General features: G+C 40.9%; 1 protein-coding gene across 9 annotated transcripts in view; it reads left to right on the forward strand.

Moving 5' to 3' along the window:
* The window catches only part of cnot4b (CCR4-NOT transcription complex, subunit 4b), an 85,983-nt gene that overhangs the window by 48,339 nt on the left and 13,942 nt on the right, over positions 1-23,702 (forward strand). For 7 of the 9 annotated variants that reach the window (XM_042334912.1, XM_042334918.1, XM_042334915.1 and 4 more), the window contains 3 exons: positions 1,016-1,073; positions 1,306-1,558; positions 5,829-6,329. In XM_042334912.1, the coding sequence (XP_042190846.1) occupies positions 1,016-1,073; positions 1,306-1,558; positions 5,829-6,329 (812 nt within the window). Of the gene's footprint in view, positions 1-1,012; positions 1,074-1,305; positions 1,559-5,828; positions 6,330-23,702 lie in introns of all 9 variants that reach the window. The other 2 variants (XM_042334914.1, XM_042334916.1) reach the window with 1 other exon arrangement.

The raw sequence follows: 23,702 nt of genomic DNA on the forward strand, positions 1-23,702 counted from the left end.
ATGGCATTACTGGCTGAACATATATATTCCATCGGCTCAATTTGGGCAATAAGCTTGACCAACTGTGTCAAATATAACAGAACTGCAGCAATTACAACAGGGAAGGCTGTTTGACCCATCCCTCAAATGTTGCTACCTCATCCTCTGGATCTATGGACTTTAAACCAGGTTTTCTTCTCTTTCCCTGTAAAGACTCTGCTCAAAAAATTATGATAATTAGAATTTCTACGATGTGTACAGCCACTGAAAACTAAAATGCAGTGTGAGCAGTCAGGAATATTTTCTGTCCTAACGTCCCAATTAACATCAATGTGTTTCATATGAAATATTTCAGTGAAATCTGCATGGATGGGGGGCAAATAATGATTGTAAACCTTTCTGGCATAAGTTTGTAAATCTGACCAAAATGTTTGTTTGCTTCTTGGATGGAATGAACCTCCCACCCTGGATGGATTGAACCAATCTCTGAAGTTTGCACTCCTCTTTCTCTTGTAATTAATAGAACAATCTGCTGTGCTGCTGTGTAAGTGAAGAGCAGGTAAAATGCACAGTTAATGCTTTTAACCACACTCTCTTTTCAGAAGTTACTTAACTAAGCAACAGGAAAATGGCATTTCCCTTTGCGTTCTGTAGGAATTTCTACACGAAAGAAACTTCCAAATGTAAACTGTTGTTGAAGAGTGAAATTACCCTATTGTCAAACTGAGGTTAGGCAGATAACAAGCCAACACTGCCTGAGCAACATGTCTGACCAAATCAGTGTTCCTGTTAGCAGCAGGATGAATCCTCAATCGTAATGTCAGACAAGTTCAGTGAACAGAATAAGCACGTGATACTAATTTAGCAATCTCACATTGCTAATGTACGTGGAGCATGGCTATTCTCAGGCTTTTTTTTTCTTGCTATTTTCCTCCTCACCATTTGAAAATTCAATTAATGGGGCTATTACGGGCTGTTGGATACCACACCATGAACCTAACCGTGACTAAACCTGTCGTCTTCTTTTTGTCAGCAGACCTATAGAAAAACCACCAGAAAACCTCAGTCTAGGAAATGGTGACAATTTTCAACAGGTGAGACATACACTCTTGAGCATGTACCCACTTATGAAGTCCTTTAATACCCACATTGTTGTGTTTATTTGCTGCAAGTGTGCTTTTTTTTTTTTTTTGCAAGTTGAGTCTTTGTCTTATAATGGATGCAGCCCCGGGACTTTACGGATTATGTTTTCTTTCTGCGTTCCCTCAGTATGGCGGGTGGGAAGCTCCCAGTGATATAATCAATGTGCACTGTCTTGTTTTTCAGATACCTACCAGTGAAACACCATCACCGCCGCCAGGCTTAACAAAACCCAATCCCCTTATCCCCATTAGTTCATCTAACCACAACGCCCGGTCCCCCTTTGAGGGGGCAGCAGCAGAATCCCAGTCCCTGTTTTCAGACAACAGTAACTTCCGACATCCTAACCCTCTTCCCAACAGCCTGCCTTACCCCACATCACCCCAGACAACACATGACTGGCCAACAGCACCAGAGCCACAGAGCCTCTTCACATCAGGTACGTTTGTGGCTTTCCCCAGTGCCAAAGCCAAATCTATGGGGCGCCAAGGGAAATAAGAGTCTTGCTATTTTACCGAATGTATCCCAGATTCATTGGATCTGTGCATTTTTTTACAGATGGTAGGAATGGAGATTTATTCGAATATTACTCTTATGGTCTATGAAGGATGATGAGGAATAACTGAGACTTTAAATGGAGAGTTGTAACTATGCGAGTGTCATTACAGAAATAAAATGCAGCACACATTCATTCACCAGACAGACTGTTTTATATGCCACTCAAAACGAGCTCTGCTTATAGCACAATAATTGTCGACCTGTGCTGAATTATCTATTGAACAAATTTTATTTTTAGGAAGGAGTTGGGTTTTTTCTTTTACGACATATGTCGTTTCAGGCCCAGTATCTGATTACACTGAGTTTAATATACTTGATCTCTCACTGCTCTTAAGATCAAACACGACACAAATTTCAATTCTTCTTTTGACGTTAACTTTTGTTGCTTTGCCACTGTGTTGTGACCGAGTTGCTGGGTGGTGAATGATGCAATCTGAGAAGCAAGGGAACAGAAATTGCTCTAACATGGATGACGTGGATGAGCTGAATTTGTCTGGTTTCATAAATAAGGGACTTTTGCCTTTTTTAATAGTAATTTTCTGGCCAGTTCCAGGGAGAGTGGGGGTTATGTCATTTAAAAAATCCCATCAAAATAACGAACCTGCCACTGAGTATCTAGTTGCACAAATTCAACTATTATTTTCTTTCTGCGTTCCCTCAGTATGGCTCAGTTCCCTCAGTTCCCTCAAATGAGAAGTTGAACCAAGGTCCTGCCTGCATATTCAGGTGGATGTTAAAGATCCAATGGCACTACTCAAAATAAGAAGGGAGCTTCTTCTGCTGTCCTCAAACTATTCTCCAGAATAAATTGGTCATTCACCTCATGTTTGTTGGATATATCAAATGCAAGGATTATGTAAAAGCAGCTTGCATTTCACCAGCTGTTTTACTTTTGTGACAAATCTCATTAAGAATGTGTTCTGCTGCAAATTCCCCGGTAACTGCATTCATATAACTTGTGAGAGAACAAGTTTGCATTTTATATTCCTGTGACCATTGTCATTCTGATCACAGAAATATCACGTGTTGGTAAGTATGTATACAGTGCAGTTTTAGCAATGGCGAGCTTGATACACAGCACAATTAATCACTTAATGTTACTTTTCAAATGTCAATATTGTGCTTGTCGACAAGAAACTCCATTCTTTCAATGCTTTTGTCAATCTTGTTTCAAAGTGCAGCAATCTCTGTCCTTGGTCTCCTCCTCTTCAATATCTATGTGCTCCCTCTTGGTGACATCATCTGCAGCCATGGGGTCAAGTTCGACATGTATGCAGATGACATCCAACTGTACCTCTCTGTCTCCACCTTTAACTCCAGAACCACTGCTGTCATGACAAATGTCTGTCAGACATTAAGTCCTGGATGAGAGCTAAGTTTCTTCAGTTGAATGTCAACAAGACCGAGGCTCTCCTGATTGGCTCCTGTCAGCGCATCTACATCACAGCGTTGCCATCTAAGGATGCACACTCCACCTCGCTAAGCCAGTCCGGAACCTTGGTGTCTTGTTTGACCCTCAACTATCCTTTCTACCCCACATCTGTGCCATGACCCGCTCTGCCTTCCCCCACCTCCGCCACTGTCTCACACCACAGGCCGCTGAAACCCTCATACATTCTTTCATAACATCCAGGCTTGACTATGCAAACTCCTGCTTGTTGGCCTCCCCAACTCCTCCCTCCATAGGCTGCAGATTATCCAGAACTCTGCAGGCTGTGTCCTCTCTCACACCAGCCTCCGTGACCCTATTACTCCTATCCTCGCTCGACTCCTGACTTCCCATCACACAGTTCAAGATCCTGGTCCTCACCTTCAAAGCCCTCCATGGCCTCACGTCCCCTCTACATCTGCGATCTCCTGCCCGCTCAGCGGCCTCCGTCCTGCTTCACGTCCCCCCCGCCTTGCCTGCCCCACTGGAAGGCAAGCCTTCAGCCACTTCAGCCCCACTCTCTGGAACTCCATCCTGCAGTCACTCGTCCTTGCTCCTTCCTTGCCCCCTTCAAGAGCTTTCTCTTCGACCATGCTTTCGATCACCTTCCTTCTCTCTCCCACCCCCGGCCTCACCCTCCCTAATCCTGACCCGGTCCCAAAACACCAGTTGTCCAGCTCCTTGGGACGTTCTCCTGACGTGAAACGCACTATACAAATGTAATAAGATGTTAAACTGAGATCCTGTTTGCCTGTTCAAAACCTTGCTTAATTTGAAAAGATAAGCCGAGTTTTGCCCGTTTCCAGCCAACAACAATTTCCCACTTAAAATTGGTCATTTGCTGCACGGGCTGTTTGCAGGTTATTGCTGTGCACAAATTGGCTGCTGAGATAATCTGCAAGTCCATCCACTGCACTTTACAGAGAACTCTTAACACTGAAACCATTTGATGTGATTAGGTTGTTTTAATTGTAACCTTGTAGCAACCCATTGACTGTTGGACATAATCTTTTACCATTTAACTCTGTCTGTTGTTTGTGGAAAACTATTCAAAAATTCTCTTAATTTATTGTCACAAGTTAAATTGACAGCTGCAACCAGTGCTATGCCGTGAATTTAATAATAATAATCCTTGCATTTGATATAGTGCTTTTCACGTCTTCTAGACGTCCCAAAGCGCTTCACAGATTATACTGTAAAGTGAATTGACTGTATATTTTTGGTGAACGCGGCAGCCAATTGCGCACAGCAATGTCCCACAGACGGTCGTGGATTGAAAATGTCCCAATTTATTATTGTTTTTTTTTTGGAGGGATTATTATTAGGTGTGTGGAGTAAGGAAACTTGCCCAAGGTTTCGTCCTGCCTGGAATTGAACTCGGGTCTCTCACTTGCAAAGAGAGTGCTCTAACCACTGAGCTACAGGACTCCTGATCCTTTGGATTTAATGATCTCTCAGTTGGTAGCTTTGTTTCCCTTGCCTTTTTTTTAAAATAAAGAAACACCCTCATTATGCACTGGTAGTTAAAATATGAGCAGCATAAATTCTAAATCGCAAGGTTCCACGATGAAGTCCCAACTCTTAAAGTTTTTAGTTTAATCTCGAATATGTATTTTGCTTGTACAGACAGTAAATTTAGTTATGAAAGCCATCAGTTTTATCAGCGATGCAGAGCTGTTCTGTTCCCAAATAGTTTCATTTGTTCAAACGTTAGCAGTTTCCTGGCTGTATTTTCACAACCATTTTGCTGTTTTTCTCACTGATAAACTACTTCTTATTAAACACTGGCCAATGACATGTTCCAATACACTAAACAGGTGACCAGCAGCTGGAAATATTTGAATAGATTTTACGAGATGAAAATTAAAATTAAAATTATCTCCTGAAAATAATGAAGGGCTTGAGTCATTTGGCATTTGGGAACTTTGGTTCGACTTAGAAGCTGCAGAAACACCAGATCATTACTGAGTTAATGGCATCATTTAAAGGGGAGAAATGAGATACAAAAGGAGACAGGAAGAGAGCAGGAAAATGAGATGAGAGGTGACTGCGCTTGTATTGACCCAATGGGATAAAACCACCTCCTGTGCTGTTCTGTTTTACACCAGGTTAGACTGGTACAAGTCAACTTCCCCAAAACACATACCTGTACACTTAGCTTCTGCTTCCATTTAAATTTTGGAAACTGCCCCTTATCAAACTCGAGACAGAAGGCTGAATGGATTCCTAATTTAAAAACTCAATTTCTCAAAGCAATACAGCATGTTTGTGTGTTGCATGTGTAATATAACACATTGTATCTGTCTATGCATGCTCTCTCACACACATGGAACTCCAGCTTCAGAGCACCTCACTCAGTAAGAGAAAGTGAAGAGAAATACAGAGCACAAGTCGTAATTGAACTGTTGTGCATATTTTACAGCCCGTGGAACTTCAATTGGTGACAAATTTTTCCTTGTAGTCAGACAGAGATGTCGCGTGAATAAAATGTCTTGGTAAATAGGAATAATGTCCAGGAAGTGTTTTATCACCTTTATATTAAAGGTAATAAAGAAACATTGGGAGAATAAAGCAGAGTAGCTCCATATTAGACAACTTAATGCCAATTTGGAATAGCTCAGGTCACTCATTGTGGGACTGATGGAAATGCTCCGTTGGTGATGTGATAGAGTTTGAAGATACTCAGAATTTTGTGCTCAATTATATTCTTAATAATTTCCAGAAACCATCCCAGTATCCTCGTCAACAGACTGGCAAGCGGCATTTGGCTTTGGCTCCTCCAAACAGCAAGAGGATGACCTGGGGTTTGACCCATTCGACATCACCAGGAAAGCCTTAGCAGATCTGATAGAGAAAGAACTTTCAGTCCAGGACCAGCCTTCCAACACGGGTCTCATATCTCCAACGTCACTACAGATCCCTCCTCAAACTGCAAACAAAGGGGTCGGTGGCTTCATGCCCCCTCCTCCAACTGCCACGACTGCCAACTCCATAGGCAATTCTTTCCCCAACTCTATATTACCCCGGAGGTTTCCAGCTTTTCAACACAGAGCCATCTACAACTCCTTCAGTTTCCCAGGTCAGGCACGGTACCCGTGGGTGGCCTACTCTCAAAATAGCATGATGCACTTGAACCACACAGCAACGCCCACCTCAAACAGTAACTTCTTGGACTTGAATATACCACAGCACAGCACGGGACTTGGTGGCATACCTATATCAGGTAGGTGACAACCGTCAGACAGTGAGACAAAATAATCTGCACTTAAAGCATTTGGCAATAGCACTTCCACCACAACGCTGAGATTTGCAGGTCTGCAAATGTAATGTGGACCCTCAGGATGTTATTTTCACTGTGTGCCTTGGGAAAAGCCATAATTTATTGGAATTTTTGTCCATAATCACCTTGACAACGGAAAAAAAATTCCAGTCAAATATTGGAGCCGTTGCATTTCACGGTCACAATATTTTCTGCTGATGGGAATTTTTGATTAAGGGTCTGTATTTTTGTGTTTGACCTAAGGATGAAGGCAATTGCCCAAGGCAGCCTCATCAGCTGCTTTACTCATGACCTCTGCATACTGCGAGTAGGAGTAACATCAGCTGTATTGTCTGAATGTTTGATTCCGACCCACTGATTTACACCTTTGTGTATGAAAAGTCTGGTGATGTATAATGTGCGTATGCTTAACTTTTTACCTGGCAGTGGAACTCATCATAAACTTTCCAGTGGAACTTTCCCCCTTTTATGTGATGGTTTAGTGTCTTCCAAAAATCTCAAACCCAAAAGAAGTTTTGATCAGTACGAGTGCTTTGAAAAGGTTAACAATATTAAACAATGTTCTGAACAATAACCTGACACACATCCATGCCAGATAATAATCCCTCAAGAAAGAAAACAATAATAAAATTGGTTACTTCAATCTCTGACTGTGGGACACTACTGTGCACAATTGGCTGCCGTGTTTCGCCCACAAATATACTTTATATATTCTGTGAAGCGCTTTTTTAGACGTCTAGAAGAAGTGAAAAGCGCTATGTCAAATGCAAGAGTTATAATTTTATTATTATAACAACCTGATACACATCCAGAATGTCAGCTGTATTTGTAAAGCAGCTGATATTTTTCCATAATATCTTTGGGAATCTGTAACATGATCCCGAGAGGTGAATCACAACGAAGTGTGAATATTGTTTTTTTTACCTGGGTATATGTTATCATTCTTTGTATAAAAAAAGAGAACTTTTTAAACCATTCTGAGACATTGAGACATCATTGGAGTTTAAAAATGCAAGTTACCAAACTTCAGCCTACATCACAGCAGTGGGAAGTTTTCCACTGGTGCTCCTGATTCCCAAAGGTAACTCAGAAAAAATGATATGTCAATAAACCAGGCCTCTGTTATTTAATATTGAATGTTTGGAATCTGCTCTGCTGCATTCTCCTGAACTCCGTTGTTCTTTTTAAAACCAGGAACCCAAAATTGCACCAAATGATGATATGGCTTCACAACTTTCCCTATTTGAAAGGACAAGGGAGTTTCTCCCTTTGTCCTGGCCAACAACGCCCCCTTCCCCACAATAACATTTGTGAGTCACTCCGTGGTTGTTTGTCGGATATTGTTGTGTTCAAATTGGCTGCCACTTTTTCCCACAAATAGTCTCTACACCTCACAGTAAAATCCACAGTGAAGTGCTTTGGAACATCTTGACTGTGTGATCAGGTCCATTATCAAATGCCAGGACTGTTAAAATACAGTATTGCATTACTAACAGAAAACAACAAATCACATATATATTGTGCCTTTCTCGTAGGAAAAACATCCCAAGCCGCTGCACAGTTAAGGGTTTGTACCCGAGCTGGGGTTGGAATCAAGAGGGTTGTCCAATGCCCTCCAAGGTAGTGGAGGTGGCAGTGGGAGGGTGGCCGAAGAGGAAGGTCTTAAGATGAGCCTTGAAAGAGACAAGGAAGGGGCTAATTTGGAGTGATTCCGGGATGGAATTCCACAGGATGGGGGACAGAAAGGCTGAAGGCAATGGTGAGGAGGGGAAGGGGGGGGACACTGCCGACCAAGGGGGGAGGTTGGTATGGTATTGATAGGTTGCAAATTCAATTTGGATCAAATATACTAGTGGCACAATTTTGTCTTCATTTGTGTGAGGTGTCCCTGAACTTCATTGATCACACACTAGCCCAAACCGTTTAACTCTTTCACCTCTGCCAAAGAATATCCTTTCACTGTCTTAAATTCCAGTGTGTAAGCCCTCATTTTCAACCCCGTTAAACCTGTCAAGGGAACTCTGAAGATGTTTCAGTATTGGAACATTTTTTGCGGAGGGAGTAATATATGTAATTGTTGAACACAAGCTTCTCAATACATTGCCTCGCATTCAACTCCCAATAAAAGATACTGCCTGACCGGTCTAAATGTTCCTGAATGCCAGCCGTATTCTGATTTGCCCAAATGGCATCCCTCAGTCCTTCTGTACCACCTGCGTTTGGAACCTCTGAAACCCTTGCTTCAATCCCTCTTGCCCCTTTGCCCATTTTCAGATCACACTTGAAGACTTGCTTCTTTGATCATGTTTCCAGTCCCATTGTTCAGCGCTCTGCATTAAGGGTGTTATGTAAATGCAATGAATGGCAACAAGTCATCCGAGCGAAACTCTGCCAGTCACCATCTTGGTCTTGTCCATCCAATGGAACCCTCCAATCTGCTTTTTTTCCCCCCATTTTCAAATGCATTTACTGGATTCTCTTTGAGTTCTTTCAGTTCAAACTATATCACTTTGGAGACTTAGCAGCTTCAGTTATTGAAATGAATATGGTTTCAAATCCACAAGGGGGCGCTGCTGGTGAGATGTGGATCCCACCAAAAGGCAAGACTTAGCTTTGATTGACAGAAGTGAAACCTGTCAGTACAAGATATTACTGCAGCTGAGCTCCACGTGATTTTTTTAAACCAAGTAAATATTGAATGCTGGTAGTGCAGTCTGGGAACTGTTTCATCAACCTCAGCAGCAACTGCGCGCAATTGGCTGCCGCGTTTCACCCACAAGATACAGTCAATCCACGTATATTCTATGAAGTGCTTTGAGACATCTCAACAATGTGATAAGGCACTACATCAAATGCAAGGATTATCGTAACTGGAAAAGGCACTCAGATCACTTTATGAAAGTACAGGGTTCATTGCAGTTAGAATGCATGAAAGGATCTCTGAAGTTGTTTCAACATTGGAACCTTTTTTTTGGAGGGTGCGGTGGAGGTGGATCAACTGCTGCATAGACATGCTTGTTTGCAAGACAATTTTAAAAAAATTCTGTATGCAGTCAGGCTTAATTGTCGGCAATAAATGGCATGAATGGAGCGAGGAAAACCCATATAGATTTTTGGTTTAGTGAAATATGAGCACTTCAGACTCACACCTGAAAAAGATCTGGGGATAAGGCAGCACCAAGGTGCTAAGTTTACCTTATTTAATCCTGTTGTGTGGAGCTCGTTCATGGATTGCTGGAGTAATTTGTTCTGCTTTGCTAATTTGCCAAATAATCTCTTCCTGAAAAACATTTAAGAGAATGTCAAAATGTCCAACCAAATACAGGTTTACTTAGTTCATGTTCTCTCTTGTATGACCAGTATTCAGTGCATTGCTTTGCGCAGCCAGTGGTGGTCTCGTCTGTGAACTTTAAACATATTGGTGGGAGACACATCAAGGCCAGGGCTAATTGTATTTTCTACATGCGTTCCATGCTCAGATTAAAAACAGTCTCTTTTGATTTTAGGAATAATGCAACACTGAAATAATTATAGGCTTTGGAAGACCCACCAAGCTGTCCATGTCCAAAAGTTGTGTGGTTCTAGACTGACAGCTGTGCAAAGCAGTGCATGAAACTATCAACCTTTGGCACAATCTGTAATGGGCTTTTGAAGATCACTGGCATTCTTTCAAAATTGTCCTGTATTTTCGTTCACGGGGTCTATTGTTACATTGTCACATTGCACTTCGCTTGCACTTCATATAAAGCTGTCTAGTTTTGCATCTGTTTTTGGTGCTCATCAAATTTTTTTTGCAAAAGCAACAGTCAATGCCCTGTCAACCTCCATAACAGTGTTCTGAGCCTGGTCAGTCTTTTGTCTGAGATTCTGACGTGTGGGAGTTCCAAAAGGTGGGGCTGAAAGGCCTGACAGTCGAAGGTAGAGTGGGCTGGGTGGGGGACATGGAGCAGGCGAGAATTCACTGAGTGGAAGAAGCAGACAGGTCAGTGTGGAGTTAGTGGAGAGATAGGGAGGAGCAAGGCGTTGAAAGTGAGTATAAGAATTTTGAACTGTTCTGGGGGTTGTAGAGCTCGGTGAGGATGGGGATTATGGGTTCACAGAGCTTGCGCGAATGATCTGGCATTGGGATTGACCACAACAACGAAACAGGGAAGGTGGTACAATTCACCTCAGTGGGTGGGTTGGCTAGCACAATTGATCAACATTTCAATCAGTGTTTGAATTTCCAATCGCTAACCAATAACGGATTTTAAAAAGTGTGTTGGCATGGCTTTCAGGTGACTGGCAAAACTGTTGCATCATGTTTCTGTTCATTCAAGAGAGAATTCATGAGAATCTTTAAGCCAAAGCATGCTCTGTGTAGTGTTAGCACTTGCATCAAGTTTGCACGCATCTTCCTGTCAATTGACAAAACCACCTGTTTCGATCAAGGGCATTTTCACAACTCAGCAGGTCGGGGAAAGTACCTGCTGCTATTGCCCAACTGCACACCAGCATTTTTACCACCCATCTTGGCTCCTGTAGAGAACAGACTGGTCCTCGGAAGGCAGCGGTTGTCAGGCAGTAGACATTAATTCAGATGCTCCTTCAATATGTAGCATTAGTAAATGTTTCTCTTCTATGCCTGCAGTGCGTGAACAGGGCTTAGCTGAAAAAATGGTCACTTTTAAATATCCTTTTGTGAATCCAATGCACTTCGGGATTTTCATTTTGATATTTGGTCCATGTCATGCTGTGAGGAATACGTCACAGTGTTTTCCGAAGGTGTGAAAGGTTTAATGCTGGTTTTTGGTCTCATCGTTTTAAATAAAGCAGTGGCATTGTGAAATAAGTGTTTAGAATTAAGAGTGAGGAACATGAGTCAGAAAATCCCATTTAGGTTGAACATATTGTGTGGCATTTTGGATTCAAAGTGATGAATGATTAAGTTAATATCCTAAAGAAAAACAACTTGAATTTATGTTGCACCCCTTACATAGACGAACATTGCGCTTCACAGGGGTGAGGTTGGACACCAAGCAAGGGAGAGGGAGGTGGTTCTGATGAGGAAGGCGCAATATAAGTGCAGATTGTTGTAGTTCAAAGAGTTAGGGATTTAAGGATGGAACCTCAATAGAAAGAGAGGTCTCGAGATGGAATGGTAAAGGGAGGTAGTTCCAGAGGTTAGGGGCGTAGTGCTTTGATCCACTGCTCAGAAACGTTGAAATGCTCAATCCCTCCACCTTGCCCCCTCCTGCCTCATTTGCAGATCGTGCCTGAAGACCTTCCTTTGAAGTCACTTCCCACCAGCTCTGCGTCAGGCTCTGCCGATGTTAAGCTCTCCGAGACGCAAACTTGCATGAAGGGCACTATATAAATGCAAGTTATTGTTCTACTGCCTGAAGTCTTAATTGAGATGCAGAGATGGCGAGAGACGCGGGGCAGGTTCTCTGATTGGAGGCGTTGCAATGAGGAGATTGGAGAGATGAAGAGATGTCAGGGAGCAGATGGATGTTAGGTGAGGGAGAAGACATTGAAATTGAGTTGTTGGTAGACGGGCCAGTGGAGACTTGAGATGATAGAAGTGCGCAGTTTGGTGCGAGTGAGGATGCTTGGGTGGAGTTCCTAAAACGATTTAAAAAGGTTTCCTTGCATCTGCAAATCACAACTGCAACACGGATAATTTTTTGTTGCCATAGTTGAGTGGAACAATCGATTTGCATCACTTGGTTCAGCCACATTGAGATGTTTCCGGGTAGTGAACCGAGCCATCTACCCGCACTTTAGTACAAAACTTGGAAGTAGTATGTTTTGAAAAAAGGCAGTCCCGATGAGGGTGGGTAATGCATCTCTAGTGATCGCACATTTAAGAGCTGGCTTTCTTTCCATATGGATTAATACACAGCTACAATTTCCCATCTCATCCTTTTCACTTTTTCTCTCATTCTTTCCAGTGTTTCTACCCCGTGCTGCAGTGCAGCCAAACCACTTAAAGTTAGCAAGCAAGAAAATAGCTGTACCTCAGTGACATCAGTTATGTATTCATGCACTGTAAACACCAACCTGCCAATTTTATGAACAGTTTATCATCTTGAATTCTGTATAAAGATTCGGATCAATAGCTTTAGCATTGCTCGCAGCCAAGAGAAAGTGTTTGGAGAGGTTTGAGGATAACCAATTGCAGGACAACGATTGGTTGTCTTGCAGATGGGGGAATCTATTCGAAGGATTGGATTTTTTTCCCTTTATGGACGCCATACTAACAAACAAGTCAGATAATGCCCTTGAGGGAGTTGTACCCTTGAATATGGACCCCATTTAGTCATGCATTTGAGAGAAGACAAGTGAGAGGAGACTTTATTGCGCTAAATAAGATTGTAAATGGAATTGAAAAAGTAAATGCAGAGTAATGCTTCAGGATGCATCAAAACGCTGAACAATTGCCGAATGGCAATTTCAGGACAGACAGCAGGAAGATTTGCTTTAGCGAGAGGTTAACAACCGGAGCAGTGTGGCAGGAAGGGTGGTTGAGGTCATGACACTGGGATTCATTAAAAAAACAGCTCAACGCGAGGAGTCTGTTCGTGAATATTCTGTAAGGATGAGATCATTTGAACCGATAAATCCTATTCATTTAGACAAATCCACAGGAAAGATCTTTTTGAATGTGATTGTCTCTTATGAAATAGATCAACTTGTTATTTTTAAATGAGTCTGGCATTTTTTTCTGGCATTTTTCAGCATATGTATATTGTTGGATAATGAATGATATGTTTGAGTGTGGTGCTTTCAGTTTCATTACTCAAAGATCTTTATTTTTACTTTTTGCTCCCGCTTAAAATTTTGATATTGCCAGAGTTTCGGTATTGACAAGGCAGGCAGGGACAGTGTATTTAAAGTTTTTAGTGTTATTTTAATGTAACTTTATATGATTTGAAGCAGCAATGTCAAAGCTGATCAGATGAGTCATTGTTTGTCACAGGAACAGATCAGTCACTGGAAACAAGGATTCTTCCCACTCTGCTTCAATTAATCTTGGAAGCCAAAGCCCTAGCAAGTAGGTTAGTCCAAATTGTACGAGCATCAGCAAGCTTACTGTATACTGCACACAATGAGAAGCTGTGTGGTTTTAGCTGGTTAAATTTGCCAACGTACACTCTGGGATCCCTAGCCTTGACTCTTGGCAACCTGTGTCTCAGGATTAGAGAAGCAGAGTGCATTCCTCTGGGGAGAATTTGTGCATCCCATTTCCAGATACAGGAAAATTTCCATGGTTTGGATAATGGGTTTCTGCATATGTTAGTCACCCGGCTGAGCCCCAAAAGGGGGTATTGATAACCATCCCAGTAACAAGTCGTAACACAGTGGCCCTGCAACGACATCCACTATACGTATTCTGTGAGCTGAGCTAATGTGCTTTGGTTTGCTAATATGCAAAACAATGAAGATGCATCAATTTGGTCTAGATTCCTTGTTTTGGTATATTTGCAGTCAGAGTTTGGAACACCATTTGGAATGAATTGTTAGATTCTTGGGAATTTAGGGAAGGATTTCACTTTTGTATTTTCTTTGGTTAATCCATCTTTACAGCGGTAACAATATAAAGAAATTAGTAGCTTTTTTGAAAAGTTTACTCCAAATTTATTATAATAATTCATTGTGTTTAAGCCTGGCAGGACTTGAAATCACATGGTCTAAGATGACGCTGCAATGTAGTGCTGGGCTGTAGTACATTGTCGGAGGTGCCCTCCTTCAGATGAGAAGATAAACCGAGGTTCCGTCTGCCTGATCAGGTGGAGGTTACAGATCCCATGGCAGTACTCAAAAAGAGAAATGAGTTTTGTCCGATAAAGTCCTCCAAATAAAATTGATCATTCGCTTAATGGCTGTTAGTGGGACATTGCCTTGCGCAATTGAGCTGCTATGTTAGCCTGTAAATATCACATTCACTCAATTTCACAGGAAATCCTGTGAACTGCTTTGGAATGTCAGGCATCCAAAGTGAAAGGCACCTTATGATATTGCGCCTTATGTTATCAAAACGTCTTGAAGCCCTTCACAGGATTTATTGTTAAATCTAGTGATGATTTGTAGGTGAACACAGCAGCCGATTGTGCATCGCAATGTCTTACAAACAGCCATGAAGTGAATGACACAGTTTATCTCAATGATATTTTAATACTGATTGATCGCAAGGAGTGGTACATTTTTCTTAATGATGGACAATCCCTCTCAAATGTTTGTTCCCTTTCTCCATGTGGAGGATCACATTGCTACGACCTGAGATCATGCCATCGCTTATGATTTCAGGTGCACTTAAGTGTGTTAATTTAAAAAAACTTGATATTTTAAGATGGGTACTTTTAAACGAGAAAAGATTTGAGAAATGATCATTTCAAAGTACACAGTAGGTTCACATTGTGAACAACTACAAAAGCAAGCTTTAGCCCCCTTTCAGATGCCTTCCATCAATAAATTGAGAGAGGCACAATTGTCAATCCAGTTGCTCTGTTGGTCTGTTAATTTTTCACTCTTCATCTTATCACCCGGCAAAAGGCAGCTAGAAAATGTATCCTCTTGATTTTGTGCTGCACAAGTAGGAATCTGAAAATTTGCTGGTAGTTGAACTATATGTTTCAGTCCTGGCAACTCGTGTCTACCTTTGGTTTCGAGATGTTAGCTGATGAAAAATACTCCTTGTATTTGATATAGTGGTTTATCAAGGAGAGAAAAAAAAATCATAGATTGAAATGGGTCAGTGAATCAGTAACTGCACGCTATTTGTCCATGGAACAACTGCACAGCGTGAACAGGTGGACATCACAGACTAAAATTGGCTGCCAAATGATCTTTTTGAATGTCTAACTGGAGCACCACATGTTACTGTGAGATTTTAAAACTGGGAGGAGTTGGCTGCCTCCTCTTCTTCCCCAATTGATATTTAGTCTTTGATTCCCACATCCTGCATCCAGATTAACTGGAGTGATGCAAAAACAAGCTTTTCATTCCCACTGCTGTTCCACGTACTGCAGAAAGTAGTCTGGTTCTACATTAACAGGGGTGAATTACAGTCTCATCTCTGAATCTGTAAGCCAGGTGTCATCCCCGCTCAGTCCTCTCACCTCTGAGTCAGAAGGTTGTAGGTTCAAGCCATAGGTTGGGACTTGCACTCTACCTAGGTTTATACTCCCAATATAGTGATGGAATGTGCTATAGAGTTGGAGCTACCTTGCTTCAGATGAGACTTATGATGTCCGTTAATGATCCTTTGTCACTATTCAAAAAAAATCTTAAGAGTTTATCCCCGTGTCTAGATCAACAGTCCCAGATACAATTGTTGGTTAATTTCATGGCTGTTTGTGGGACATTACGATCTGTAAATTGGCTGCTTTTCACCTCTAAATGTACAGCAAAGGGTATTCAGTAAAAAATCCTGTGAAGCACTTCATGTCTCAACAATGTGAAGCTATAGGTTCTATATCCGAAATGTGAGATTTATGATTATTAACCTGATTGGTGAATACCTCTGCTTAGGAATTGGGATTTTACTTCTGTACGTACGAAGTTCCTTTCGGAGGTTGTTGCCGGTGAGATCAGTTTGTACGATAAAATATTGCTGTACATACTTTTTAAATTTTAGGACGTTCGCAAGTGCTGTTGATGGGTTTTCAATGGATTTGTGATATTCTATCGACAGCTTTGACATTGAAGTGACATTCTTAGCCAGTAATAAACCAATATGCAGCAGGATACAAGGATAGAGGACATGATTAAGTTAAAGCATACTTTAACACTAAGATACTTTAACTTTCTGTTCATTCAAGTATTTTTCTATCAATAGCTCAAGAGGGAAGCCGTGCATGCTCTGGCTTTGACCTGTGCTGGCTTGGATTTGAGGCACAGCAAATCATAGGATGCAAGTAAATCTGGCTCAGAAGATGTTACTTTAGACCCTGAGTCAGAAGGTTTTGAGTTCAAGCCCCACATTAGGGCTTTGGGTTTTGTGTTCAAGCCCTACATCAGGGCTTCGAGCTCATAGCTCCAGTCCAGTGCTGGGGTAGTCTGCATTGTTGTACATGCTATCCTCTGGGTGAGCCATTAAACCAAGTCCTGTCTGTGTACTCATATGGACGTTAACACTTAGAAAGGATAAGTGGGTTTCTCTTGGTGTACTTGATAGCAATCCCCCAAATAAATTTAGTCATTCACTTCATTGCTGTTTGGACTTTGCTATGCGAAAATTGCCAGTTCCTAGACTTTAAATTAAATCCTATGAAACGACTTGCAATATTTCAATGATGTGAGCAAGCAAATGCAAGATTATTTTTATTATACATCCTCCCCTATTCAAATAATATTGTGAACTCAGCAATAGTGGGTGGGGGGGGGAAGAAGTGGGAGGAGAATGAGATAGGAAAGAAACCACACTTTAATGACTGAGCTATGCCATTGTATGAGAGAGAACATTTTGAATTGATATTGTTGATGTACACAGCATCAGCACCAACATGTTGATGGGTTTTATTCTCAGTTACTTGTGAAAGACGACTGATTTCGTTCAATTTTTTACTTTTCAATCTAATGGTATTTCGATAGTTGGTATTCGGAGAACTGAGTAACTAGTAATAATAATAATAATAATAATCCTTGTATTTGATAAAGCGCTTTTCACGTCGAGAGGACATCCCAAAGCGCTTCACAGAAGCCACTGTAAAGTGAATTGACTGCATATTTGTGGGAAACGCGGCAGCCAATTGCGCACAGCAATGTCCCACAAACAGTCGTAGATTGAAAATAACCAATTTAGTATTATTTTTGGTTTTGGAGGGATTATTAGTAATTTATTGTTGAGATGTGATATGTATTCTGTGTGCTAATCATTTTGCTCTGGACCCTCCATGAAAGCTCCTGAACTCTCGAAATGTATTAGAGTTAGAATGAAACTATTCCGCCAGGAAAAAATTCATGAATAAGTATGATTAATAGCCTAGTGCTGGTGAGGTGAGCCATGCAGCCAAAGCTCTGGTCTTTTCAGCTCCAATGCTTTCTTCAAGAGGCATTGATAAATTTAGATCAATTCCTACAATTTTTCAGACTAAAGCAATTTTGGTTGCACTGTTACCATTTGTAAAGAATACATAACATAGTTGTTCAGAAGAAATCCTTTCCTTCTCTGTTAATAAAGGCGTCATCCACACTCAGTTGGTGAAACTCACCTACAAGTCAAGGTTGTGGGTTCAAGTCCTATGACATTAAAGTGCATAGCGTCGGCTACCACTCCAATGCAGTGCTGCGATGTGTTGCAGTGATTGACGTGCCAATCTTTGGATGAAATCTTAAACTGAGATCCCATCTGCTTTTGCAGGTGGATGTTAACAGATCCCAAGGTATGATTTGAAAAGAGATGGGATTCTCTCCCGATGTCCAGGTGAACAAACCCCTGGTAAAATTGCTCATTATCTCATAGCTGTCTGTGGGACATTGCTGTGCTCAAATTGGCTGCTGCGGTCGCCAACAAATAATCAATCATTCACTTTGCTTCATCCTGTTAAGCACCTTGAGACATTTAGACAATATGATAAGGCACAATAGCAAATGGGAGGAATTTTTTCATACATTTTGAGTACAAAATGAGCTGCTTTGGCAATTAATAACAAAATTATATCTGTTATTTGAATCACTCATGATTGTAGAATTGCACATCCTATTTGTGCCTAATGACTTTGGATTTGAGTTTTGAGAGCGAAGGCAACTTTTCCAGTGCATAGACTGTTCCTTTGTTTGTCTGAAAGAATATAATGTAAAAGATATGTGTGGGGCAGTTGGTGTTGGCCAACAATTTAGAAATTGCTCTTCTTCTGTGACTTGTTCAAGTTTTCCTCTTCGTTGGAGTTTGCTGATGATCTTGGACTGCTCAACGCAGTATATTGGTGGTAGAAAGATGAACTGTTAGAAATTAAATGCTATATCCGGAATTTTGCATATCGTACTATTTGGCCTGCACGGCTGTCAAAGCTTAGTTGTCAAAGCCTATGATGTTTAAGATGTGAAGAGAAATGAGATGCACTGCAGCTGAAAGTATTGCAAATTGAAAATTTCTGGCTCAACCTTTTACCAGGACTAAATCTTTTAATGATGTTGCATTTTTCTTGAGTAAAGTTCACATCAAGGTTCTTCCTTCTAAAGCTCTTGGGGTCATTTGAAACGATGCAATTTTGCTGCATGGCTGTTGTAATTACGTTTACCAACTGAAGGGTGAGACAAGATCAGAAATTCTTAGCTTGTCAAAATAGGGCAATGCTTTAAACTGTATAATTGCCCAATTTAGGAATTCATTTTATTTTAACACAAGCAGTTTGCCAAATGCAATCCCATGGAGTTTTGATTTTCTAAAATGGTGAAACTGGTTCTGTCATACTGTAATTGGAGCTGTGACTCTTTCCATTGTCGATGTATAACATTTTGAAGATTAAAGATTAGGAAAAGCTGTTTTCTCCAGGAAGGAGAGATGCCTCAATGTCGCTGCACTGATACAATCGTATTGATCCTTGCATTTGGTATTGTGCCTTTTGCTGCATTCAGGAAGACATTTCAAAGAGAGTCACAGGATTTACTGTTTTGTGTAGTGACATTTTGCAGGCAAATGCGGTAGCAAATTTGCAAACAGAAATATCCTTCAAACAGACATATAGTGATAACCAATTTTACCTGGGGGATTAGTTGTCTATTCTCTTTTCCAATAATGGCTAAGGATCTTTAACTTCTACCTGAACAGGTTGTCGGGACCTCAATTTTAACAACTCATCTGAAGGATGTGCCTTCAATAATGCTGTTCTCAACCTAGACAATGTGATAACATGGTCCCTCAACCTTGTGACGCAGAGTCGAGATTGCTACCAACTGAGCCAGGCTGAAAATTGAGCAACCTTAAAATTGACGTGGGCGCAATGTCTTGATTTTCATTGTGAGTTAATGCGAGAAGTGATTAGTTAACAAGTGAACTTTCTCATCAGCTGCCCACATCGGCAACAGCTACAGGCTGTCTGTGGCTCATTTATTACTGTAGTAAATGGAGATTAATTTTCTAATGCTTCCTTTGACCTCAAGCCCTTTTATAATGTGACTCCAGAAGGAAGGAGATTGAGGGCTCGCAATTTAATGTTTAATGAGCTCTATGGAATTGCTGCTTCCCATTTGCTCAGGAAAGGCTTGAGTGGTGTTGATTTTGCTATGGTATTTCTGTCCGCAGTTGTTGTATCTGGAACCAAGTGTTGCTATTTAGATTGGCTGATCCAGCAGATGGAAGACAGACTCTTATCTCATCTGAAAAACGCATGTTCGCTTGCCTTGGAATTTATCTTGAGCATGACTTTGGTTTGCAGTGAGGATAGTGGACTTGGTAATTGTTCTATAAAGAAGTATTGATTGGCGTTTTCCCAGCATGAATTTATCCTTCCAAGTTCATAACTGTATTGTTTTTTGTTAACCCAAGTCATGTTGGAAAAGTTCTCCAGACTAGCTGTTTACAGTAGCTGAAGCACTTAAATCCGCCACTAGATCCAACACTGTCACCCAGAGAAAGCAGAGATGTTAATATTGGAAATGAAACTGAAATTATGAACTACTTTGACTCTCACAGTTAATGCCTTTGGAGGGTTTTGGAGATAATATACTAAAATGCTTTGAATATATACTCCTGAGAAGGGTCAACAATAATCAATCAGCCATGTGTATTGAAGCTTCTGAGGCTGCATGTTGATTAGTGTGGTGAGACTTGAAGATAGGTTGACGAAAATAGCTAAAACTAATCTTTTAGTGGAGTCCTGTAGCTCAGTGGTTAGAGCACTCGCCCCGCAAGCGAGAGACCTGGGTTCGATTCCCGGCAGGGCGAAACATTGGGCAAGTTTTCTTACTCCACGCGTCTCTGTTTACTTAGCAGTAAGTAGGAACCCGATTGTTAGTCGATTGGTGGATTGCTTTTCCTTCAAAAAACATTAATAATAATAAATTGGTCACTTCAATCCACGACTGTTTGTGGGACACGGCTGTGCACAATTGCCTGCCGGGTTTCACAAAGTGTACAATCAATTCACTTTACAGTATATTCTATGAAGCGCTTTGAGACGTCTCGAAGACAAGATAAGGTGCTATATCAAATGAATATTATTAAGAAGCTGTCGGTAGACAATTATGGGGAATAAAGAAGAACAGACACTGTTAAGGTTTGGTTTGAAGTGAACTGGGAGAAGAAAGATGCTTAAGCCACAAAAATGTGATGGGTGGGTGCCGAAAATAGCCCTTTCCCACCAGCTAACAAGATGGCATTTTCTCCCCTTTTCAAATTAAAATGCAAACAATTCATCAATATTCTAAGCATACTACAGGACTCTCAGACACTTGTGTGGTATTCAGGCATGCTCTTTCCTCCTCAAAAATTACCCTGTCTTGAAGTACTGTTTTACAGTATGTTCGCTGCGTGCGATTTGCAACTTGTAGCTTTCACTTGGTTTGGAACTGTTTTGTGCTTTGTCACGCAATTGACATTATCTTTCCAGCTTGTCTGAATACCTGTAAAAGTTTGATGCTTTTCTGAGGGAAATGTGATTGTGTTTGAAGTCTGTTGACTGAAGTGTTTTTTTTCTCTCCTGCCCAGAGTAGTTGTGATTCTCCAAATGAGATTGGTGATGAAATTTCCATTTTTTGGGGTTGTGTTGCAAATGTATCAAATGCAAAGGCAGCTATCTAGTGGTCTGAATCCATTTATTGGATCACTTCATTATGACTGGGACATGCTCTCTGTCGATTGCATTGTGATCACCTGTGATGGCTCTCCTGTATTGCAAGCAGAAAACTTGCAGTAATGTAAACTTTCTTTTAAAAAGAGAATTCTAGGCTGACACTCCATTGCTCTTTGGTCAATGCTCCGTCACTCAGTGTCTGGCTACACTATTGTGCAGCGCTAAAACACTACCCTGTGTGTCGGGTGCTGTATAAATGCAGGTTGTTGAATTGTTGTAGTTGGCATCCTTCGGATGAGACGTTAAACCAAGTTGCATCTGTCTGTTTGCATGGATGTCAAAGATTCCATCAACCATTTAAAAAGGAAAGGGAGTTTCTCCCAGTTACCGAGCCAACAATCCCCCTCATATAATTCATCACTCACTTCATGTCTGTGTGACATTGTTGTACGCTGATTGGCTACTGTATTATTGTACAAATAGTCAATACTTTACAGTAAAATCCTGTAAAGCTCTTTGAGATGTCTTCTCAAACATGAAATGTACGAGATCGGAATGCAAGGATAATTAACTGTTCTTTAGATGCTGGTCTTATTGGGACTTTTATTTCTAACTTTTAGTTTGGATTTTGTTTCGCTGTTTCTTACCCTGTAATTTAGGAATAGTGTTCTTTTTGTCCTGGTCCATGTTAAACATTTGGTGTGATCATGGTATGTTGTTCACAGCGATGGAAACAGCTGTAAACCAATATTTTAAAATTCATTAAGTTGGATGACTGCCAGGCAAGAATGAGGCCTATATGAGGCTTGTGTGGCTGTGGCTTCATATGTTAACTTTATTTGAGTATCTGTATATTCAAGCTCTGGTCATTGTGATTGATATTGTGTAGGTTGCCCCTTTATGCTGTTCCACCAAATCAGTTCCAGCAGGAGTGTTTTATATGTTTGTAGAGTCATATTGATTAGTTGACATCCTCTCTCTTGTCTCCCTCTTCCCAACTATCCAACCTCGCCCCTATATTCACACCACTTGTCAAATCACTGATCCTTCAACTTATTTGTTACAACTGTTGCCAATACCATATAAACCCATAAGGTCAGCTATTATTGACTCCGTAAGTCCTGTAGCTTAGTGATTAGAGCACTTGTCTCCCAAGCGAGAGGACCGGAGTTCAATTTCTGGCAGGGTGAAAAGTTGTCGTGGTTCCTTTCTCCACACGCCTCGGATTCCTAGCAGTAAATAGGAACTCAGTTGTTTTTCGATTGGTAGATAGCTTTTCTGGGGATAATAATCCCTTCCATAAATAATAATAAAAATTTAGTCACTCAATTCACAATTGACACTATTGTGTGCAATTGGCTGCCGCATTTCACCCACAAAATATACAGTCAATTCACTTTGCAGTATATTCTGTAAAGTGCTTTGAGACGTCGTGAAGACATGATAAAGTGTTATATCAAATGCAAGGATTATTATTACTTTGCAGCTCTGTACTGAGCTGTTCTCCACTCAAACAGCAAAATGGACGCTGCAACTCATATCCGTGCCCTCAAAGGAAGACGGAAAAATGACCAAATTTCCCAATTCAAAGACTGTTTCCCATGCTGCCCCATGCATGTGTGTTGAGGAGAGGATCAGGTTTGAATAAGTTGCTGACATTCTGGGCTCCCTCTTCAATGGTATTTTGAGTAATGCAGCAGAGGAAACCTAAGCGCTGGCAACATCTGATGTGTTTGTGCCATTCTCTGTGGTGTTGCAAGCAAAAGATATTTTACATTTAGTTGAATCCGTGTGTTATTTTCAAGTTTAAGCTGAGAACTACAACTTCAACAGAGGAGGCTGCTCTCGACGCTTGCTCATCCAACATCTGTGTTTCCATTCTTTACTTCAATGGATTCTCAATGTAACAATGTATTTGTTTTCAGACAAACCTCACTAAAATGGAACATCCCTTTTACCGTGTGCCATTGAGCAATATTTTCCTGGACAATGTACATTTCACACAGCAATGCACTTGTGACCTTTCAAATTCTGTTTGGTTTCCTGCGCTATTTTTTTTGCAGGAACTGCTGAACTCAACCTACAATAATACTAATCATTACATTTGATATAGCGCCTTTAACTGTCAGAGAACAACTCAAAGAGCTTCACAGTAAAGTTTCACGATTGTTTACTTCGTAGACAAACATTACACAATTTACATTCAGTTTTTAACAAATTTGATAATTAGAATCATAATTCTATGATAATTGTGTACAAATAGCAACTCATAAATAAACATTATATGGTAAGATTTTAAAACATACAGGATGATATCGTTGCCACATTTCCTTTTCACTACCTCCCATAGAAAAAATGGTTTATTTGGCTGCTCCCCCAAACTCGGACTGAAAGACTGTCGTGACTTTCTTCTCACCAAAAGATTGATATCTATGCTTTGTTTTCGTGTTCAAGTCCTGCTTGAAAGCCTACCTCTGAGAACACACCGATGACCAGTTCCCACTCTCCCTCACTCAGCATCCAGCCTTGTCCTTGTAAAGTGCTCAGAGACGTGATCCCGCATGGAGTGTACTTCATAAGTGGAATTTGTAGTTGCAAC

This window comes from Callorhinchus milii, unplaced genomic scaffold (genome assembly GCF_018977255.1).
Source record: "Callorhinchus milii isolate IMCB2004 unplaced genomic scaffold, IMCB_Cmil_1.0 Scaffold5, whole genome shotgun sequence".
Lineage (NCBI taxonomy): Eukaryota > Metazoa > Chordata > Chondrichthyes > Chimaeriformes > Callorhinchidae > Callorhinchus > Callorhinchus milii.